The sequence below is a fragment of the Eurytemora carolleeae genome, unplaced genomic scaffold, assembly GCF_000591075.1.
Source record: "Eurytemora carolleeae unplaced genomic scaffold, Eaff_2.0 scaffold698, whole genome shotgun sequence".
Lineage (NCBI taxonomy): Eukaryota > Metazoa > Arthropoda > Copepoda > Calanoida > Temoridae > Eurytemora > Eurytemora carolleeae.
In genome coordinates, this window is record NW_019396861.1 from 43,592 (window position 1) to 64,065 (window position 20,474).

Below are 20,474 nucleotides of genomic sequence, written 5' to 3' on the forward strand. Positions count from 1 at the left end.
ATAAAATATAAAGTAGCAAGTTTTCGTATTGTAAATTTTATTTATTTATATCTTTCTTTCAATTCGACCTCTTTCATTCTCACTCTATATCTTTCACAGATCTGATATGCTATTTTATATAAATATCAGACATTTTGCATTTAAAGTTCAAAGTAAACGATTTCAAACATACTAATAAGTAATAACTCGCAAATTTTACGGTTAATTGAATGTTGAAATCGGCTGGGATTTATAAATTAAATGATTCAATTTACTTTTTGGACGATTTATTTAACCAAAATAAATTCATTATATTTTGTTTTGGATTTATATATTAATTTTATTTCAGATGTTATCATATTCTTGTTCATTTATGAAGACCCGGCCAGACATGATGATGCTTTAGCCTCCCCGCCCCCCGGCCCTGATTATATCAATTATTATATTTTTTGTAAAACCAATTTTCTCCGGGAAATCTAACTGTTTATGTTTAATTATCTCTCTCGAACAATACCTTGGTCCCCGGTATGGCGTAGACAAGGGGTATAAGGATGAAGAGGGGGAAAATGTAGAAAAACATTTTGAAAATGTTGTGGCCGTTTCTGGATAACAGGAGCTAAACCAGCCCTAGTTGTTTTCAACAATTCTCTACTCCATCTGGAATAAAATTAATGAAACGATCAAATCAATATTATTTAGAAACAAATAAACTCATCATAGTTACAGATAAATACAAAAACATTGTCGGTTTATTAGTAAAATTGTGTAAATTGAAATGCGCCATGTTTGTTGGAAAATTTACAGAGTCATATATTAGCCGCATATAAAGAACATTTTGATCTTCTTGTGTTGATGTGAGATCAGAGAAAAATACCCGCGGCGAATATCGTTGAAAGTTGTTTATCGAGTGTAATTTATTTATCTGTCGAACTTGGATTGGTATTAATACTATGCAAGAGCCAAGGGACATTTCACTGGTCCACAGTCCGCCCTGATTACCCCAGTACGCCCCCGCATATTGCATTTAAGGTTGAAAGAATATAATTTAAGGAATTATATCTAACTTTTGCTTCAGAAAAAAAGCAGAAATTATCAGAATTGAACACTTTTCTAGCCAAAATAAAAAAAACGTAATCTTCAAATATTTGATCACATGGTGCACTACCGCGAATTGTGTGAAAATTGGATATCGCCCCTTGATAGGAGGGTCTCGGAAAATTACGATTGACAGTCCCTTTCACACACTCACAAAACTATGTTTTCAGTAACGTAAAACCTTACTGTCAGTTCCGTATTTATGACTTTTTGTTAGTTTTGATTATGGGCTTTAAAGGCGGGCAAAATTTAAAAGGCTGTAAATGGCTGATTATTGACGCAAAGCTGTTTGGTGGATTTACACAGCTGATATAAAGTCACATGATTACTCCCGTCCAATCACAGTACTTCAATCTGGTCAGCTGACAGAAACGTCAGAAAAAAAAATCAATTGAATATTTTTCGGCCTCTTTGTGATGATTAACAACAACATATTTCACAATGTTGATGATGTTGTTCAGAAAATAAAACGATTGAAGTTACCAAAAAATGACATGTTTTTTTGACTTTACAAACGAAAAGCTAATTATTTTGATTACAGCATGATTAAATACACTATTTCGACAGACAAACATGTTTTAATCTTCTGTCTATTTACATTTCGAATTGATAAGGTTTGAAATAAAATCTTATCAGTTGGAATTCAATGGACCTCAGTAAGATTTGGTGAGAATTTATTGCTTTAACAAATATTTGCAAGTATAAGCACAGTTATTTCGCTTTTTCAGTTTGACATAAAAAACTTAACATTTTATGATAACTAACCAAAGATAATATATATTCTATTCTCTTTGTAACTAACTACCGCACTATTTATGGTTCTAAGCCCTCCATTGAAAAACGGCTGCTATGCTATTGTTTCCAGGAGGGTAGAGATTGAAAAAGTGGAATAAACCATGATTTTGTCTATTATTTACCAAAACATTTTTATGAATCTATATCTACTAATCGCCTTGGTGGGTAGATGAGTTAAATCGTTACCACTTACCCGTAATAGAAAATAATATTTTTCTGGATGAAGAATTAATAAACTAATTTAAAAGTGACATTGTACAAAATCTTACATGTTCTTTTTTTAAAAAGATACTCATTACTCAAATTACTTTAATATTTTCTAACTATTGAATTTAGACTTTTTTATTTGTTTTAACTTTTTTTAGGAAATAAATTTACATTTTTTTAAATCTAGCTTGCTCTTTATTTAGATTAAAGAAATATTGCCAATCAAATTAATTTGTTCCTTATTTGAACCAAAATAAGGAGAATATAAACCCTGATTTTGTTTTGGATAATCGATATATTATTTTCAGGGATAAAGATGGAAGCAGTGGTGAAGGAGGAGAAGTGGAGAAATATATGATGACAAGAGATTTCTTCAATAAGCCGAGCTTGTCAGGTTCATTAATGAGGCCAATGGCCGAATTTAAAGAATTTGAGCGGCGGTTTAAATTTAAGCCGCGGCTTAAATATGGTTGGTTCCACTTAAAAATTGTATCAAATGTTTCAAGATTTAAGCCGGCGCTAAATTTAAACCGGGTTTTGGCGGATTTTGGCGGATTTAAACCGCGGCTCATTTTCTTTAAATTCCATCTCTAGTTTTTTAATCTATTTTAAAGAAACTTTAAGGGACATGTTGAGGTTATTTTATTTGACCATGTGACATGTCCGAGTCACAATATGATAATAAATGGGTGACCTATGTTTTTCTCTTTGAAAAGGATATTCCGCAATAGTCCCTTTAAGGTCAAAAGGTATTCCAGAATATCTCATAAATCAAAAAAATAATGAAATGTTTAGATAAATATTTTTAAATAAAAAGTTCAGAGCAATTTTTTTTAAATATCAAAGTTAACTTTTGCCCCAAAAAGACAAAATTAAAAATTAATTAGTTTTTGCTTAGATCTTGGACCTAGACTGACAGAAGGAATTGCTGGAGGACTGGACATCATTTTACAGGTTAGATTCCTTTGCCTCAAATATCCCACCTTCCCTCTACACACACCCCTTTCCTTCCACCTTCCCTCTACACACACCCCTTTCCTTCCACCTTCCCTCTACACACATCCCTTTCCTTCCACCTTCCCTCTACACACAAATGTTTCCCTATGCTCTATAACTTTATAATATTGTGTTTTTTATGGGAAACACTTCCAAATTCTATATATTCAGAAATTTTCTTTATATCTAGCAATCCACACACCTTCCCTGGGGTCATGTGAGACCCAGCAAACAAATTGACGTTTATAAATGTATATTATCAAATCAATTATTTCAAACATGTAGTTTAGATTTCCATTCCCATCTGGCCGGGCCCCCTGTGTTGGGAATATTTGAAAAGGTGTATAAATGGATAACTGTAAATTTTGCCAACATTTTCAATTTCTTCTAGACATCACCCGGTATATATCGTACGATTCGGAGTTTTAAAAAAATTGTTCAATAATTTTATCTTAATGTTTTTTTTCTGCTATAGATATTAAACAGATTTTAAGAGATGCTTTTGTTTGAAATCCTGTTTTCTAGAAGTTTCTCGGAGAAAAGATCAGTGGAGATCTGAGAGGGACGGAGCGCCTTGGTATCCTTGGCGTGGGGGAGGTGCAGGGAGAAGAAGGAGGAGGAGGGAATGACGAGGAAGGTCTTCACGCTGGTCTTAGACATCTTCTAGGATACTCCAGTAGACAGTCTAACTACTACTACTCCAGGTTAGTACAAGGATACGTATTTTCTTGAAAAATAATTTTTTCCACAACCCTTATTTTGACAACTATCTCCCCCCCCCCCCCCCCCCAATGATGTATGTTTTTAGGGTTTCTTTTCACTGAATTGGAGGGGAGGGGGGTTGTTATAGGGTTAAAGTATCAAAAGAATGAAAAATATCACTAGTCATTTTTAACTTTTCCCAAAGCATCAAAAATTAATTTTATTAACGTGTTAGTTTAGATCATCTAATATTTTTAATTTTAAGTTAATATGAAAAAGTTTTATTATGTTTTATATTGATATAAAGTTGTAATTGAAATATTGAAATATAATACAATTGCAAGTAGATTTATCAAACAAAGTTTTATTATGTTTTATATTGATATAAAGTTTAATTGAAATATTGAAATATAATACAATTGCAAGTAGATTTTTCAAACAAAGTTTTATTATGTTTTATATTGATATAAAGTTGTAATTGAAATATTGAAATATAGTACAATTGCAAGTAGATTTTTCAAACAAAGTTTTGATAATCGCAAACCATGAAAGCTTTGAAAATAAGTTAATTTATAATTAAACATTATTTTAATAAAGTATAACAATGATTGTTTAATTTCTTCTTATTGATTTAGAATGCCGTGTCAGGATAATTGCTCGGGCCATGGAGAATGTCTCAACGGGTATAATTAGCTTATTCTTTGATGTAAACCTTTTCATATTTTTCCCAGATGTCTTATTACAAAATGTAAATTATAGAGATAAACGATTATATTTTGAGTTTTCTATATTTTATGTTTTATTAAATTTATATAATTTCATCATCTGTGCTATCATGATTATTGATCATAAACATAGATTATTTTTTATGGTTATCATCAATATGATGTTTAATTAATATTTAGATATATAAGTATTATTATTATCTTTACGTTTTGATTGTCATTAATGTCATAATTGTCATTATATTATTAAAATATAAATGATTATTATGATTACAATCAAAATTTTTTATAATATGTTTTTTTTATTAATTTTAGTTCCTGTTACTGTATGATCCAATATGAAGGTCTGCAGTGTGATATTGCTAATATTTTAGTTCCTGTTACTGTATGATCCAATATGAAGGTCTGCAGTGTGATATTGCTAATATTTTAGTTCCTGTTACTGTATGATCCAATATGAAGGTCTGCAGTGTGATATTGCTAATATTTTAGTTCCTGTTACTGTATGATCCAATATGAAGGTCTGCAGTGTGATATTGCTAATTTTTCATATCACGTGGCGTTCACATCAATATTCAGGTTGGTCATCGAAATTAGTCCCAAAGATATAGATTGGAAAATTAGAGTTTTTTTTATTATTTTCATTTGTTTGTTTTAGAGATTGTACATTCTTTTTAGATCTGTAATTTATTTGATAAAAGATAGGTATGTTCTGTTCATTGTGCTAAACTCCTAAAAGCCAAAGCCACGAATCCTTTAAAAATAGATATTAAATTATAACATTTTAATTTTATGTTTAGTTTGATGGCTCTAACCTCTCTAATACAGTTGGGGATGTGTATTCATGCTGAATACCTCAGGTGCAAATCCTTCGCACAGTTTTATGGGATTTCCCTACCTCACACTTCAAAAAAATCATACATGCCAGTATTGCGTAGACTCCGCATTTATTGTCAAATGGAAGTTTGTAAAAAAAAAATTCCATCTATATACTATGTATTACTATCGAGAATCATTCTAGAAAACATAGAAGACAAACGGACAGACAGTTAGACACAATCGGACAAGAAGTAGACTTGAAATTATTTTATCATTAGATGAATAATTTCGACTGTTTCAGGCAAAAGTCTCCATCCTTCTGCAAAGCATTGAGAATTACAACTCAAAAACTTCTTTATTTTCTCGTGTTTCTAGCTTCGAGTCTCAGGTAGGATATTTCGTATTTCGAAGTTCGACAGTTGCATATATTTTTTCACTGCCCTCCCTCCCCCCTCCCCTGGCCTTAGCAGAATGATTAATACCATTCTTGTCATAATGATCATCATGGTTATTATTACATTTATGATTTGTGTGATGATTTTTCAGCAAAATAAATACCCATAAAAGAAACATTTAGAATTTATCCAATTTATAATAAATACATAATTTGTATATTTCAGAGCACTTTATTTTGCGTCTCCCAAGCTTGATTCTAGTCTATCAGCTAGTCTTATGTCAGCATACTATCCTGTACTACTCTCAGGTATTATATTTACTATCCTTTATTATTATGATGTTATTATTATTATTATTATTATTATTATTATTATTATTATTATTATTATGATTATTTTTCTTGACCAAAATTTATTAAGGTAATTGGGAATTTAGATTTACATTTAAATTACAATTTAATTCATCTAACCTAACTAAAATTACAATATAAAGATGTTAATGAATTATATCAAGAATTGATATTCTATAGGGGCCTCCCTTGTCGTCTGCTTTTGGGCTGAAGTGTTCCATCTTGAATCGATCAGGTAATTCAGGCAAAGCCTTACAGTAAGATTGTAATTTAAAAAGCAACTGAGAAATGTCTAGTTAATGGTTTGTATTTTAAACATATAGATATATAATTTATATTTCAGATGGGACAGACCAAGATTTCTCTCAAAATCTTTTTTGGGTAAGATCGATTTGATTTTGCCCCAGATGTCATCAGAAGTTTCACATAAGTCAAGTTTAATGAAGGGTGGGATAATTTGCCCCACGTAACCAGGGAAAAGAAATTGAAAACAACATAGGCTGTAAATACAAATAAGTCGGCTTTGATAAAGGTGGGGAAATTTTGCTCCACGTAAAAAGGGAAATGGAGTTAAAAACAATATAGTGTGTAAATATTTAAGAAAACTTCAATATGCAGGAATTCATTTCAAATATTTTGATAAGCATCAACAACATGATCACTTCAAATTATCACTGGAGTTGTTACGACAACGATTCGTTTTCCCAACTTTTCTAGATTTCTTTTTTATTTCTCCTTATCGAATACTTTAATAATGGAAATATGATATGCAATTATTTAATTAAAAATTTTTATATTTTAATAAAATAGACATTCTCTATATTGAATGTTGCGAATGAAAACATTTCATACCTTTTATTGGGGGAATGGGGGGGGGGGAGATATCTTGAAATTGAAACTTTTCGGAATAAATACTTCTACACAAATTAGTAAATACTAATCACTAATACATAACAACGTCTAAAGTATTAACACTAATAGTTATTTAAACTCTTTTATTTTGGTTTGCAGGGCATTGAAGTTTTAAAAAGAAAATTGTCTCTCTATCTTGCCTTTTAAGATTAAATTTCTTCGTTGGGGGGGGGGGGGTTCAGTAATATGGAGTTTTTTTTTGTTTGAGAGAAGTTTCTTTGTTGTAGTATTAATGTTGAGTTGAAAAATACTTAGGCGTGCTTGCGGCCCCCCCCCCTCATCTTTTAATAATGGTTGTTGGAATCTATTTATTACCTAGATTACCCTAAATCCGTTGTAATTTTGTGTAAAAACAATATTAACCATATGTTTTCCCTCGAAAAAGTTCGCTTTAACAAAGACGACATCCAAATAAATTGTGGGTTTACAGGATCCATTTAAGGATAAGTATATGAACGGGAAAAGGGTAACATTTTCAGGGGAGTGTTGTGACAAAAAACCACTCACCCCCCCCCTGACCCCGTAAAATGCGTGCGTCGTGACAAATTAAAAATGTTATAAGTAATAGTTTGTGTACTTGTCTTGAAGTTGATGCAAGGGGTTTTCTGGATAAAATCAGCTAAATGCAGAAATATAAATTAATGAGGAATTAAAATTATATTTTTGTTTAAAATGAAGAAGTACTCAAATATTATATTAAGTAAATAATAAGAATAATTTTAGGATTTGTGACATTCAACATAATAACATATTCTCTGCTTATTGCTGAACTACTTATGCTTTGGTTTGGATACGAGGTATAAAATTGGGCTTTTTTATGATTTGATTTTAAATGCACATTTTATACAAATAAATATTATGCAAAATATACTACACTCTAAATCATAAACGTACCAATTTTTGAGTATAATGTCAAGAACTATACTTATTTCTTAAATTTTTGTGAAGGATGTTCAGTACTACACTCACATCTTCAATGGCTGCTATGCCGGACTCATGTTTATTGTTGTCGTCTTCTTTCTCATCTACGGAGTTGAAGTATTCTTTAAGGTCGGTATTTGTAGAAATTTGGAGAAATTTAAATGCTTTTGGGAGGAAATTGGAAGTTATATCTAATTATTTATTTCCTCCAGAATTAATAGTTCAGTGTCAAAAAAAACAATTTGAGACTATATTTGCACGTTCGACTTATTTTTATTTCTTTCGTTCATCGTTTGTGTACAACCCATTTTGTTCGTTTTATTGCAATCGTTAAAAAATATTGATTCGTGTGTTCTTAAAGTTATCTTTCATTTTCCATCTTTTTGTTCGTTTTCTCACTGAAGATTCGTTCAGTAAATTCGGTCGTTCCGTAAAAAACGATAGTTTTTTTTCAAAAATTTGTTGGAAAAATCATTTGTTCAGTAAAAAACTATCGTGTTTTTAAAATTTGTTCAAAAACATCTTTCTTTTGGTAAAAAACTATAGTTTCTTTAAATTCGTTATAAAGATTTTTAATCATTTGTTTTATTTCGTTCGTGTTTACAAATGATAATTTTTTCATTTCTCTGAACGTTCTATCGTTCAAAAAACAATGCCCATCTCTAGCTATAACCCACTATTTATTCGGTGGTGGTCAGTGTACTGCCACCGAAAGCTTACTTTAGGGGACTGGGGTCCTAGGTTTGAAGATGAATTTTAAGAAAATACACGACATTAACAACAAAATTTGTTGATAACAGGCTCATTAGACAATTATAGGGGTATTTATTTTTCAAAAAAATGTCCCACTCAGGCCTTTTGATTTCTGCATAAAGTAAGAGTCAACATATTAGAATATTTCAAATAAGAATATGTGTATATCAAAAAGTAGAATAATTTGTTGATTTATGGGAAATATTTGTGATTATATGTATTTGTTAAAAATGCACTGTAAAGGTGAGGGGAGGATTTACTGTACGAAATGTTCCAAAGATTATAAACTCAAGGAGATCTCCAGTGAAAAGAAGACAGTCATCAAAACAGGTATTATTATTATTATTATTATTAATATTATTATTATTATTATATCATCATCATCATTATTATTATTATTATTATAGCACTAACGCCACATTTAGTTTTTTCAAAAGAAAAAATTTTTATCTTATGAATAAACAAATTGAAATTTTAAATTAGGCTGTATTTGTACATTTTCATAAAAAACCCCATGTATTTCTTTAGGCCTTTAATATTTAATAGATGGAATTGTAAAAATTATTCAGAAAATCTATTTGAATTAGTATTTCATTATTGTTTAAAAATACTTTTTGAATTATCTATTAATTGAATTTGAATGTGTTGAAAAATCGTTTAACCAAAATTCATCTTTTTCTTCTTTAAAGATTGATTTGTAGATCAAATTCAATATTTACTGAGATTTTGATAAACAACATTTTTCTTTTTGTGAGCGTAATTTGTAATCTAAAATTAGACATTTATAATTTTTGGACATCAAGGGTCCAAATATGAAAGGGTAATTTGGTTTAGTTGGTGTTTTAATATAGAATGTATAGTTGCAGGTTGATGAACAGATTGACGAACAGAAACCAATGGTTGAAACTAAATTCTGCGGAATGATCCAGTCAACTGCTGCAATCAGCCCAGCTGATAAAATACAGGTCAGTATATAAAATACATGTACAGCTGATAAAATACAGATAGTCTGATACACTACAGACATAGCTGATAAAATATAGGTTAGTTTAGTCACGAAGTGCTGATCCGGATTTAACGGACCATCACAAAACGAAGCGATTGTTCATATAAAATCGTTTAAGGTCAGGTTTCCTGTAATCTTGACAGACCAAATCGATATTTTTTTTAATCAACCTTACTTAAGAAAATTGAATGAAAAACTATATATTTTTATACACAACACACATCATACATGTTTAATATATTTATTTTAAACTAATTTTTACTTGGATTACTATTAGTTTTTTTTCAGGGTTTTACGCAATTACAGGGAAAACTCCATTTTATTGTTTACAATTACATCATATTTAAATTTTATGAAAATTATTACAGGGTGTCACTCCTTCCATCAATACATCTCAGCTACACCAGTCAAGGTAAGCAAAAAATTCGACTACGAAATTTTTGGTGTTTGTTTTGATTACAACGATTTATCAGTTCATTTACCCAACCCTTCAATTTTAGACTCCTTAAATTGCATTTCATGTTTGTCTTGTCCTTGTTCTAATTTAACTATTCTCGGCGATCGTCTTAGTAAAAAAAACAACTTAGACACGTTTTTTTAAAGCAATAGTTTTTTTAGATTCGGATTGCTGGCTCAAGCTTTGATGATGATGGTGACTATTGGGTTTCTTTTCAGGTCAGCATAAAAAATTAAATCAACTTTTTGTATTCCCAATAAAAATGAACATAGAATTTAAGTTATGACTTTTTATGATCTGCACAGTATTTATTCGTGAATAATACAATTAGAATAGTTCAGATCGAACTTCTAGTCTTGGGATTTCAAAAATGTGTCTACTATTTCTACCTCCAAAATTGACGAAGAAATAGTGAAAGTAATTGAGTCTTTGCCATAAACTCTGATTTTCTAATACCTATATCTTTACAAACCCAATGTCGTAAACCTTACATGTTTCAAACTATGATTTCTGTTAGATCTATTAATCAAAGTTTGAAATCTCAAAGATTTACAACATCAGGTTGCAAAGATATAGGGATTACAAATTTTAGTTTGTGGCAAAGACTCAATTCCTTTGTCCAGATTTAAATTTTTTCCAGAACTCTAAAATTGTAAATGTTAAAAAGAAAAAAAAAAACTTTAGGAAAGCATATGCATGATGCAGATGCAATTACACCCTGTAGATATAATTGCAAAGTAACTCTGATGTTTTAGTCCCTATGTCTTTGCAACCCTATGTCGTAGACCTTTGATATTTCAAACTATGACTTCTGTTTGATAAAATGTTAGACTAAAATATTTGAATTTGTGGTGAAAAACCAGGGAGTAAGGAATAGAAGGGAGAGACAACTGACGCGGTTCGCCCTACCATATGATTATACATGCTTTGCAGACGGTACTCCATTTTATATCGAGCTGTTTGGTTTCTTTAGTAGGGCCCCACAGGAAAAATATGTATTGGCTCAATTTTCTTTCACCAGTTTCGCCAATACATATTTTTCCTGTGGGGCCCTACTAAAGAAACCAAACAGCTCGATATAAAATGGAGTACCGTCTGCAAAGCATGTATAATCATATGGTAGGGCGAACCGCGTCAGTTGTCTCTCCCTTCTATTCCTTACTCCCTGTGAAAAACTCAGTTTCTATAATTAATAAATTTCGTGTAAATCTGAAACTTTATAGGTACCTGATCGAAACATTTATGGGACACTAGACAGGCACCTCTTTTCACATACACTTCTCACTGACAATCCTAACCATATATTTAGTTATTTATTTATTTAAGTGAAACTTTATCTGAATTTTGGAAACTGAAAGTGGACTTGTCATCTAGAAATACCCATGTTGTTATCTTCAGGTACAACCCCCCTCCCCTTCCACCCCTCCTCTTAGGAATATTTTTTTATTGCTTATATATTTCCGACATGTTTAGAGTATTACATGGAGTATCGATTTTAATGCAAAATCTGAATTTCTAGGGCTAGGACATTGACTTGACTGTGTACGCGTAGTAGTTTCAAGTCACCGTCCATGCAAAGATGGCAATGTCCGATTTAATTTGATCTAGAATTAACATTTTGTTGAAAGTTCTGACGGCAAAAAAAAAATCAAAAATTTTTTTATATATTTTTTTCCAAATTTTTTATTTTTCCACGGGCAACTTCAGTTAGTAGCTGAATAAACTCGTCCGATTCACACCGCTACCCGTGAAAAATTTGTCTTATCAAGAATAAATTAGATATGTATGTTTATCTCTTGAAATTTCATCGTTTTCGATTGTGGCTTCTCTACAAACGTGACCAGCGCATTTTTCTTGTAGAATCAATGCTTGAAAAAGCTGGAAAAACGACGATATGTCCCACATTATTTATCATATAAAGCCTAAAGGTATAAAGGGAATCGTTGTTCATCGGACTTCCCCCTCTATTAACAGAGCCTTACTTGAATTCTCCACAACAGTCCTTTCAAAGTTTTATTGTTTAGAGTGATGGAGATTGGTATTGCTCTGTGGTTTCCATGTGTACTGTGGAATTGTATAAGGTGGGGGAATTATTTAATCATTTATGGAATCTGAGGCTTATACTTTTGAAGGGGTAAATACTGTATAGGTATTCTCACCCCCCCCCCCTGAGAAGGGAGGGAAATAAATCAAAATTTGGCCAAACAGGGAAGAGAAATATATAAAAGTCACACAAATATTTGTGAACAATATGTGCAGCCTGTGATTTTTAATGGATTGAAAAGTAAATTAAATTAAATAAATTTTGTCTTTAATGTAGACCTGAGCAGCTCTGGATCTTAAATCCTAAAAAACTGATCACAACCTTCAAGAGTAAGGATAAGATAGAAGGGACAACAGAAATACTTGACCAGGTTCAATTGTTTAATCATAAGCTAGAACATGTCTTTTTTATTTTAAAAAATTACATTTTTTATCTTTTAAGAAATTATCAATGTATGCTAAAGAATGAAAATAATGGTTCCCAATTTGCCCAATGATATCTTTCAAATCTTTTTCTAAGAATACGAAGAATGGTTCAAATTTTGTTTCATTTGTTGTCAATCATGTTCTAAACCATCTTCATACCATATAAAAGGTTAAAAAAGTTCTGGTGTTTTTATGGCATCTTTTTTAACAAGAAAGGGTTGCTTAAATTACATTTTTAAATTACTTTAAGATAAGAAAAATCATTGTTAACCGGTCCGTTTTCAGGAGGATGAGCATGCTTCATCTTCTCGTGACTCCTCTACTGCCCGGAGTACAGGGTCGGAGGAGGGAGCAGAGTGTTGGATCTGTTATGATACCGACAGGACTGATGCTGGGTCTCTTATTCAGCCATGTGCATGCAAGGTAGGATAGATACTGACAGAACGAATACTGTGGCCGAATTTAAAGAATTTGAGCGGCGGTTTAAATTTAAGCCGGGGCTCAAATTCTTTAAATTCCATCTCTGGTTCTCTTATTCAGCCATGTCCATGAAAGTTATGTTAGATACCGACATGACGGATACTGTTTCTCTTATTCAACCCTGTGCATACAAGGTAGGATAGAAACTGATAAGACGGATACTTACTCTTCTTGTTAAACCTGTTCAGGGAAGAAAGGTTAGATACCGACAAGACGGATACCGACAGGACGGATACCGACAGGACGGATACTAATTTCTTTATTTAATCCTATGCAAGAAAGTTATACTGATAGTCAGTGCTTAGGATCCATTTAATTTTGATGCAGATCCGGATCCAGGTTATTTTTATAAAATTTACTGAATTTTTTTAACAAAACAGAATTTTCAAATTTGTTGCCTTATTTTTATGCCAAAACTTGATGAACCATTCAGAAATCAGGAAATTTTTCTAATATCTCTTTTTTCAATAGTTCAGATTTGGGTTTTGAGAGTAAAATTATTTTCTTGCAGTTTTTGGTTGATATTTTGCCCCTTAGATCCAGATTCGTGGATCCGCATATTTTTCGGGATCCGGATCCAGGAAGCCAAAATCTTGCGGATCCAACGGATCAGGATCCGGATCCTAAGCACTGTTGATAGGTCTTCTGATCTTTCAAAATTATGCATTTGAAGTAGAACAGTTTTTGTTTGTGTTTAAGATTAAAGGTTGATAAAATTTTGATTTAGGGAGATATGGCTGCTGTCCACCATGATTGCCTGAGAAGATGGTTGGTTGAAAGCTCAGACAATCCGGAGAGTTTAGTCTGCAAAGTTTGTAAACAGGTTTAATCTATTTATTTTCCTTATTAAACTGAAATTAAATTTGAGAAAAAAATGTAATTGGGTCTTGAAAGGAGCTGAGTCCTTGCCACAAATTCAGATTTTTTAAATCCTTTATCTTTTGAACCCTATGTCGTAAACCTTTGATATTTCAAACTTGTAATATTTGATTATAACAGAAGTCATAGTTTGAAATGTCAATTGTCTACAACATTGGACTGCAAAGATATAGGAATTAGAAAATCAGAGTTTGTGACAAAGACTCGATTCCTTTACGACATTTTTTGCTATAGGCGTATGAGGTGGAAAGAGGAAGTCAATTTTCCCTCTCGCAGGTATTTCATTGTCTCTAAATGATTAATTACAGTTAATCACAAGCTCCAAAACTGCTTTAAGCCTATAAAAATATATGGACTAAGGTTAAGTTTACTAAAAGCATCAAATAATTGATCAAATATTAGCATCCAGTTCTGGAGTTATAGTACTATTGATACATATTGCATATAGAAAGTTGAGCATCGTTTTTTATTCATTAGTTTCCATAATTTCATAAAAGCAAACTAATAAAAAGTTAAAATTTGAATACTGAAGACTACGTAGATTTTTGTGGAGCCCTTTGAAAGCACAATTGAATATTAATGAAACGAGAGGGGGGGGGGACGTTCCACTCTATACTTCGGAAAGTAATTTCTCATCTGGTCGCTTGGATGGTTGCTACGGCTCAGTTTCATTTGCCATAATATTTTTGCCATAATTACACTTGACATAATACTTTTGCCATAAGTAACACTTGCCAAAATGGTTACACTTGCCATAATTACACTGGCTATAATGGCAAACGTATTATGGCAAATGTAATTATGGCAAAAATATTTATGGCAAAAATATTATGGCAAATGAAACTGAGCCGTTGCTACAACATACGGCACCAATGTTATTTCTACCGAAGGACAATAAGGTTTCATCTATAACTTTCTAGGGATTTACAACACGGCATTGGATCGGCACAGCTGGTGTCGTCTTCGTTATGATGCTTGCTGCAGGAATTCAATCTATTAATACACATTACGCATTATACGACCATGCTTGTTTCCTATGATGTAAACTTTTCATTAAAAGAATTAAATTTATCATTTAATTTTCAATAAATCTACCCAAACCGTTAAACCAGTGATTTAAAGTCAATTTAAGAATTGAAATTAGTTGTTTTTCAAGATACAAAAGAACTTCAAGTTCTTTTTCATCATTATATTGAATTTTTCATTTCTTGCACTTATTTTCAAATTTTGACTTCCTTACTGCAAAAATACGTGGTATATTTTGAGAAAAACCCTTCAGTTAAAAGTTGTTATCAAGATAATGATACCGAATAAAAATGACGAAATACTTCCAACTTTTTTACAGAAAGAATCAATTATTCCGACACTCAGGTGCATAGCTTTCTTCTTTGTAGGGTACGATAAAGCACAATGCTGTCCCCCAATTTCTTTACGTTCGAACAACTAAACATTCTTTACGAAATTATCTTTTTCAAAAGATTCTTGACGAAATATCCTTAACGGTGCAAATATACAATAAATGATAGCGCATTGATTGATTGATTAATTTAAAGGGGGTTGTTGGGCTGCAGTACAGATATATTCAGAAGCATGGATAAAATGTTTAGCGGTTGGTTTAGCACTTCTTGTCCAATATATTTGTCTCAGGTAAGCTTTCTAACAGTTTGATGGAGAAAAAGAAAAATTAGATATTTTAATTCAAAATTGTTCAAGGTTTCTGGGTCTAAATACTGTGACAGCATACCAAAGAGCGAAGGTGTACGGGCTGAAAATCATGAACAGGAGTTTGAACAGAAATCCTGCTTCCACCAGTTTAGAGTCTAGAGAGTGCAATGGGGCCATCATCGTGGAAAACGCGGGAGACTGTTCAATTCCCGGGCCATCTGGAGTTAGCGCGTTCCGGTCAGAATTCGCTAGTAACAACTTTCCGCGGCATTTTCGCAGGGAAGCACCAAGTATTACTATTAAGGCCCAGTCTCATTTATAGACAATGTTAACATAGTCAACCTTATATTTACAGGTGTCATATTTATCCATGTGTGAGTTATAGTTTAGTAAAATACTTAATGTTAGTGCTAAAATTTAGCTATTTGGGTCCAATTTCAGTTCATTTTTCAGAGCACTTTTAAAATTTTTGACCTGATAGGCTTAGAAAGCCCAGTAAGTCATACAGTGATTTGTCAGAAAATTCGTATTTCAAGCGAAATAAAATTATATTTAGTCATTCGCTGAAAATTTATATTACTACCGATTTCTTTTCCCTGTGAATTTCTTGTCAAAAAAATACTATACTGGTTAAAAACGGTTGGAAGGAAGAACATCATTTGGAAACGGATTTGTTGGGCTTTATTTATTTAAAATATATAAAATATATATTAATTGTATTTGCCATATGTAATATTTACATTTATCTACTAGTATTAAACCGTAAATGTGCATTGATAGATACTTGATACTTAGACATTTTTTTCTCTGATATAATTGTAATTACAAAAACTAAACAATTCGAATTTTATTTTTATCTATCTACTTAAAATTTTAAAATCTTTTAAGATTTCAAAAGTTGACTGAACAATCCGTAACAAATTTGCATAAATTAAAGAATAAAGCCAAGCTTTTTTATTTAGGAATCATATTGTTGTTTTAAATCTATTTTAATTGGACTAATTTTAAGCATTGTGCGACGAGTTTGCTTACCTATTTGTGATGCGGACAATATTTATTTTTAAAATTTGTTGTCAGTGTTTATACACAGCTCTGTCGGTTTTATAAAGAAGAATACAAAGAAAACAATCCCCCATTTCCCCCGCATGTCATTTAATCATTCTTCTTTAAAATAATAATACTTGATATGATAGGCATTAAAAAAATTCCTTCTTCAAAAATAAAAGAGCTGTATTTACAAAAATATATGTGTATATATTCTTGAAGAAAGGTCTAATGTGTTTTGCTTGCTTGATATAAGATTACCAAAGAATTTATGTACATTGTACAGTGTACACTACAGTATACTGACAACAGAAGAACATCTTTGTACAAACGTAAAATTTAAGTTGTTTAATTGATTATGCATACAGTAGATCTTGCTTTATTTCTAGACCCCTTCTTATACATAGAATACATGTTAGAAAATCCACAGAACGTGAAAGTTTTAAAGTAAAAAAAGAACTGAATACAATCCGATGATTCCGATTAATTGAAATGTAAGCTTAAAGGTTTTCTTCTAGAAAAGTTGTTTAATGGGTACGTGCAATTACAAGTGACCCTCCATTTGAATAGTGGCATAACTGATTAACAACTATAAATCTTTATCTGATCAAGAATGTGGAAGACATTGTTTTTTCTAGCTTTAAAAGTGTTAAATTCCAGTAATTTTCTCTATTGTTTCTAAAGCTGAAATGCGCAATTTACTTCATACAGAAACCACAGTAGAAAATAACCATTTTTTCAAACAGAATATGTCAGATATCTCGTACATTCTTGATCAGCCAAAGCTTCTAAGGTTACCTTTCTTAATCGAACATTTAACTCTACAAATAGAGGGACACTTGAAATCACGCCTACAGTCTCTTTACACTTGTATAATCTGTGGATTAATGCATTATTATATTATATCAGCTATCTAATTGTTCTACATCCGTGAAATATATATTTAAGCAAAACATATCAATTATTTTCAATTTGATTTCTTCTGCTTCTTAGCAATAATTAATATTTGCAAAAATAATTCAATTAACAGAAACTAGGGGACTGACAATACAATTTCTATTGACCCTGAGGCTTCAGCAGTACTTAAAAACATGTCGTATATGTTAGAGCCATTTGCATTAAAATGGGACTGTTTGACGCTTTATATGCCCTAATCACAAAACGGCATTAGACCAAAAAAGAGGAGGATTTGTTTGTTCTTCTATTTAAAAATTGTAGTTTTTCTGTCTGAGTTACTTGCGGATTTATGCAGAAGATCAGTCAGAGATGAAAAACAGAATTTAACACTTTAAGAAAATAAAACTATCTACCTAATTATAATTATTGATAAAATTGTAAAGTGCACACTTGTGATTTTGGGATGCAAATAAACAAGAGGTTATTTTAAAAAGTGAAACTACGTTGACACTCTTTTTAAGGAGAATGTAATTTTCACTGCACTCTAGAAAAGGTCTATGCTAATTTTTCTTACATCTTTGTTAAAAAACAATAACATGTGCAAAACTAAATTGATGTTTTTTTAATATCTGTGAAACTTTTTTTGGCCCACCAGTCTCATAATAAAGACACGTTGTTATGTAAGTTTCAAATTTCATTAAAAACATTAAATTTCTGAATTTAAGGATTTACAGAGTCAGGAAAATCCCGAGAAATCAACGACGACTACGAGCATACACTATACAGCCAAAGAGGATTCTAGAAAAAAAATAAACCTGTTATCAATTAGCATTACACCCTAATATCAGTTTTTTTGGATTTATCAAATTAAACAAATATCCGATAATTACCAAAGGGCTGGACATTTTCTTGAATTTTACGCACGTTTTTGGTCGTCATCAAGTGATGATCGTCAACAAGAAAAGATCGTTTTTTTCATCCTAAAACCGTTCGCACCTAATTTGCTAATTTCTGATCTTAATTTCAATTTTAAACAATCTTTAACGGAAAATTCCATTCGATAATTAAAAAACGTTCCCCAGTAACGGCTCCCAGTCCTAGCGATGAATTGTATCGAAAACGTTTAACTGTAGATAATATATGTATTAGAATAAGAAAAGGATTATATATCAAAGGCCATTTATTTTATGATATTGGGATATAAACATCATGCTTTGTATCAGTTCATATTTGTCTCAAGTGGAACACAAAATCTTTATTTTATAGTTTACAGTTCAAATTATCTATTCCAGGGAAATGATAACAATTACGGGAAATGAGTGCCGAAATGTTTTATAAAGAGGCATTAATTAAAAACATTACATCGCGTAATCTAATAAAATCACGGGAAATGAGTGCCGAAAGAGGCATTAATTAAAAACATTACACCGCGTAATCTAATAAAATCACGGGAAATGAGTGCCGAAATGTTTTATATAGAGGCATTAATTAAAAACATTACATCGCGTAATCTAATAAAATCACGGGAAATGAGTGCCGAAATGTTTTATAAAGAGGCATTAATTAAAAACATTACACCGCGTAATCTAATAAAATCTGGACAGCCTTTTCTTTTCCGCCTTCTATGATTTCAAAAGGCCTAATATGTTTGACTTAATAACCTTATTTACTAAATGTATGTTTTATTAATAACTATATTTACTAAATGTATGTTTTAATAATAGCTAGATTTACAAAATGTATGTTTTATTAATAACTATATTTACAAAATGTTTGTTTTATTATTATAACTAGATTTACTAAATGTAAGTTTTATTAATAACTAGATTTACTAAATGTATGTGTTATTAATAACTAGATTTACTAAATGTATGTTTTATCAATAACTATATTTACTAAATGCATGCATTGTATTAATAACTATATTTACTAAATTTATGTTTTATTAATAACTATATTTACTAAATGTATGTTTTATTAATAACTAGATTTACTAAATGTATGTTTTATTAAACTAGATTTACTAAATGTATGTTTTATTAAAAACTAGATTTACTAAATTTATGTTTATCAAATTTAAAAAGAACTGAAAAGCTAACACATTCACAATCGTGCCATGACAAACAGACATCCAGCTAAATATATAAATAGATAAATTAAATGATGTTGCTACCTATACTCGGAACTTAATTTATTGAATTTATCTTTTTTCGTTTGGGATTAGAGACCAAACATGCCCTCATTTGAAGTTTGACCTTTTTCTGCAGGGTATCATCAATTTTGAATGATTGATCCTAAGCCGGCACTTATAAACTAGAGAATCAGAGTTTGATTCCCCGATTAAAGTTATCCCCAGACCCTGCATTGTATAACCACCACAGGATATCGACGAGTTTTAAATCTAATCAATAATAAAGGCTTGATCCCATGATTAACAACACAAAACAACCTTTCTAAACAATTTATGTTGTACTTATTGCACTTATTTGAATACAACAATAATGCACTATTAATAATACGCCAATAAATAAGGACGCACAATGAGTGCTATGCAGTCAAGACACACACAAGCGTGACATAAATACGTACATACATACTACTTTGGATAATAAGATATTACTGTTTCAAAAACCAAGGGTAATACAAATTGTAAGGATGAACGTTGTTTTTTTCAAAAACGAACAAACCCTTGTTTTTTTTTTAAAAAGCTAAAACCAATGAAGTGAAAGTTTTAAGCTTTATAAAAACAAAGCGACGTCACAAGGGCGTACACATAAATAAGTCTGGGGGGGGGGGCAAATAAGCGCGAAGCGAAAATTTTTTTTGAACTATAAACTCGAAACATTTTGCTTCTTGGATATTTTAAAGGTACACAGGTCAAATACAGTCCAATTACCTAGCAGGTACTACTTTACCTCTCCTTCAAAA

At 31.2% G+C, this 20,474-nt stretch overlaps 1 protein-coding gene across 2 annotated transcripts; it reads left to right on the forward strand.

Annotated features, from left to right (window-relative positions):
- Nucleotides 1-1,630: 1,630 nt before the first annotated feature.
- LOC111709482 (uncharacterized) lies at nt 1,631-17,606 on the forward strand. 2 transcript variants are annotated; one of them, XM_023483150.1, is made up of 26 exons: nt 1,631-1,740; nt 2,385-2,470; nt 2,975-3,030; nt 3,598-3,776; nt 4,410-4,457; nt 4,992-5,078; nt 5,300-5,359; nt 5,620-5,706; nt 5,939-6,021; nt 6,244-6,298; nt 6,407-6,444; nt 7,699-7,772; nt 7,924-8,025; nt 8,893-8,979; nt 9,510-9,614; nt 10,024-10,067; nt 10,274-10,330; nt 11,439-11,510; nt 12,137-12,193; nt 12,433-12,526; nt 12,867-13,004; nt 13,789-13,884; nt 14,175-14,216; nt 14,861-14,924; nt 15,494-15,587; nt 15,654-17,606. In XM_023483150.1, the coding sequence occupies exons 1-26, from the start codon at nt 1,721-1,723 to the stop codon at nt 15,925-15,927; spliced, it is 2,199 nt and encodes a 732-aa protein (XP_023338918.1). In that variant the 5' UTR covers nt 1,631-1,720; the 3' UTR covers nt 15,928-17,606. The 2 variants fall into 2 exon arrangements, with proteins under 2 accessions (XP_023338918.1, XP_023338919.1); XM_023483151.1 differs by having other exon boundaries at nt 9,516-9,614.
- The last annotated feature ends 2,868 nt before the right edge of the window (nt 17,607-20,474 follow it).

Coding starts and splice junctions, on each gene's coding strand:
- LOC111709482 (XM_023483150.1), top strand. CDS start 1,721: ATGGACCTCAGTAAGATTTG. Junction 1,741..2,384: donor ATGGACCTCAGTAAGATTTG/GTGAGAATTTAT, acceptor TATTATTTTCAG/GGATAAAGATGGAAGCAGTG. Junction 10,331..11,438: donor ACTATTGGGTTTCTTTTCAG/GTCAGCATAAAA, acceptor TATTTATTTAAG/TGAAACTTTATCTGAATTTT.